The following is a 2775-nucleotide window of genomic DNA, read 5'->3' as shown; positions in this document are numbered from 1 at the left end:
GTGGTTTTTAATCCAAAACATTTGGCGAGTGCCAAATATGGCGCTCGCCAAATACAAAATTTTGAATTTTCACATTGGGTGCGCGCCAAATTTGGTGCTTTGGCGCTCGCCAAAATACAAAATTTTGAATTTTCACATTGGGTGCATGCCAAATTTGGTGCTTGCCAAATGCAAAAAAATCATTTTTTTGCATTTGGCGAGCACCAAATGTTTTGCATTGTCCAATGTGAGGGTTTTGTGAGTGTGTAGATTTTCCAATCTGGGCACAAGTTATATCCACCCTCAAAGAAGAATATATACATGAAATATAACATTTAAGTATAAGTCACATTAGTTTCTTTACCCAAAATAGTGCATGTTGGTTTTTGACCAAAAATGGACACACTAACAAAAGAAATTATAGATGAAAGCCTTAATGAAATCAAAATGCGAAAAAAATTGCATGCTTGGATAGCTAAGAGAGAGATTGAGGTTGCTATGATGTTTTTTTTAGTTTCATTGAAACACGTGCAAACCTGATGGAGAGCACGACCAAAAATATGTGAAATTTTTTAATCTTTTGATAAAAACACTTCTCAGGCCTGAAATGGTCGTCCAACCCTTTGGGTTAGATGCCCAAGTACAATCCAACCCAAAGGGTTGGTGGTTTTTAATCCAAACCATATTTGGCGCTCGTCAAATGCAAAATTTTGAATTTTCATATTTGGTGCGCGCCAAATGTTTTGCATTGTCCAATGTGAATGTTTTGTGAGTGTCTAGATTTTCCAATCTGGGCACAAGTTATATCCACCTACAAAGAAAAATATAACCATGAAATATAACATTTAAGTATAAGAAAGAAAAGAGACATATTGAAATGTGAGTTAATCTCCACCATTTTCAAGCTCTGGCTTCAGCTGATTCAATCTGGGTGTCTCGGAGGGGAGATTATAGCGACAATTCTATCACGGTGCGAAGATTGAATCTGGAATCAAATGGGAATTTGAGGTCCTATGGATGGATCACGAGTTCAGGGACATGGTCGTCGGGATGGAGTGCTATGGAAGACCAGTGCAAAGTCTATGGATGGTGTGGAAATTTTGGGGTGTGTGTTTACAATGGTACAGGTCCATATTGCAAATGCCTATCTGCAGATTTTGATCAGATAGATCCGAATGATGCCACTAAGGGATGCAGGAGGCAAGATGATATAACACAGTGCAGCAATAACCAGAGTATGATTCAAATGGATCATACAGAATTCTTTTCTTACCCCCCAGAGTCAGAATCAAATTCTGAAATATATTACTTGGGGTTTCCAGATTGTTGGGAGAATTGCCTCAAGAATCCGAGCTGCATTGCATCTACATTGATGAATGATGGCACGGGGACTTGCAGGATGAAGACGAGCAACTTCACCAGTGCTTATCAAGCAGTAAGCATTCCAAGCACTTCAAATGTAAAGGTATGTGGTCAAGGGCGGCCTCTAAGCCCACCGCCTCCTCCGGACAGTACCGTGAATGAGTCCAAGGTCGCAGCCATAGGGATCGTGTTATTAATTACCATTAATATTTTGTAATATAGTTATTTTAATGATTTTGTATTAGTAATTAGATGCCCAGTTAGGTTTTTTGTATTAGTTTGGGAGTTAATTTTTAAAACTTAGTTTTGTGTTAATTGAAAGCTAGTTTTGTGTTTGGGTTTTACAGAAAATCCCTCTTTTTCTTGAGCCTTTACTTCAAAATTTACGAATCTTCTCATTTTATTGAACTTTCACTAAAAATCTCTTCAATCCTCTGCTGTTAACCTGTCATTTTGTTCTGTTTCAGAATCTCACAAATGCTATCGTCTTTGTACGACAACTGTGTTTTTGGCCACCTAAATTAAGGTTTTGGATTTCGATATTCTTGCGGACTTCAATTTTTCATCATCAGTTTGCTGCGAGGGCTTCCTGTCTCAGAATTGCTCCGCTATTCGTTCCGCCATGGCCAATACTCTACCAGTTGAAAATCCTCCAAATTTGATCCCAGGTGCCGCTAAATTTGCCCGCAAGATCTTCAGATTTAACGCGCGGTTACTGCTTATAAATAATTTGGCATGAAAAAGCCTGGCACTTGTGCGCACCACCAGTGTTCTTAGCATAGAAGAAGAGGATAAAACCCTGAAAACATGTTACAGAATTTGAAACAAGAAATATTTTCAGCAATGAAAAATAGGGAAAAGAGAAGTGACGGTTATTTTTAAACTGTCTAGAATAAAAAGGTACCTCGGGTGTTTAAGGTTTGTAATTAAGGCCATGTGGGAGCCCATGGATTATCCTGTAAATCTATAATCTGCGTGTTCAATGTGAGGATTTAGCTGCTGTGTTACTTGAGTATTCCCTGAAAAAATCAAGAATTTCCCCTGTTTTATGCCCAAATGAAATTTCGTCAAAATCAACATCTCCTTCCCCTCTTTTTCCGTTAAGGTTGTCATTATTCACAGAGGTGGGATGTATCTCCGTACAATTGTCCAAGGACACATGTCTTAATTCTTTCTCTGAACAAGATCTGCCAGCCTTGGTAGGCATAACCCAAAAAAATCCCAAAAAGGGCAATAATCAATTCCCTGGTCATTGCTTGTTGAAAAACCTTTATACAACATTTTTATAATAATAGTCTGAAAGATGCACAGTGCTAGACGTGTGCTATACTTTAATCAACAAGTTACAATTCTCAACTTTTCTTATATTTGTACATGCTGGTTTGAAGGTAAACTCTTACGCCTCTGTTTTCACTTTTCAGTAAACTTTTCTTA

General features: G+C 38.0%; 1 protein-coding gene across 1 annotated transcript; it reads left to right on the top strand.

Annotated features, from left to right (window-relative positions):
• Nucleotides 1-874: 874 nt before the first annotated feature.
• LOC131859590 (G-type lectin S-receptor-like serine/threonine-protein kinase At1g34300) lies at nt 875-2526 on the top strand. The gene is made up of 2 exons (XM_059213528.1): nt 875-1444; nt 1809-2526. Exons 1-2 carry the CDS (start codon nt 1040-1042, stop codon nt 2001-2003), a joined length of 600 nt encoding a protein of 199 aa, XP_059069511.1. The 5' UTR covers nt 875-1039; the 3' UTR covers nt 2004-2526.
• Nucleotides 2527-2775: the final 249 nt, after the last annotated feature.

Source organism: Cryptomeria japonica, chromosome 10 (assembly GCF_030272615.1).
Source record: "Cryptomeria japonica chromosome 10, Sugi_1.0, whole genome shotgun sequence".
NCBI classification, from domain to species: domain Eukaryota; kingdom Viridiplantae; phylum Streptophyta; class Pinopsida; order Cupressales; family Cupressaceae; genus Cryptomeria; species Cryptomeria japonica.
This window is presented reverse-complemented; position numbering and strand designations above follow the sequence as displayed.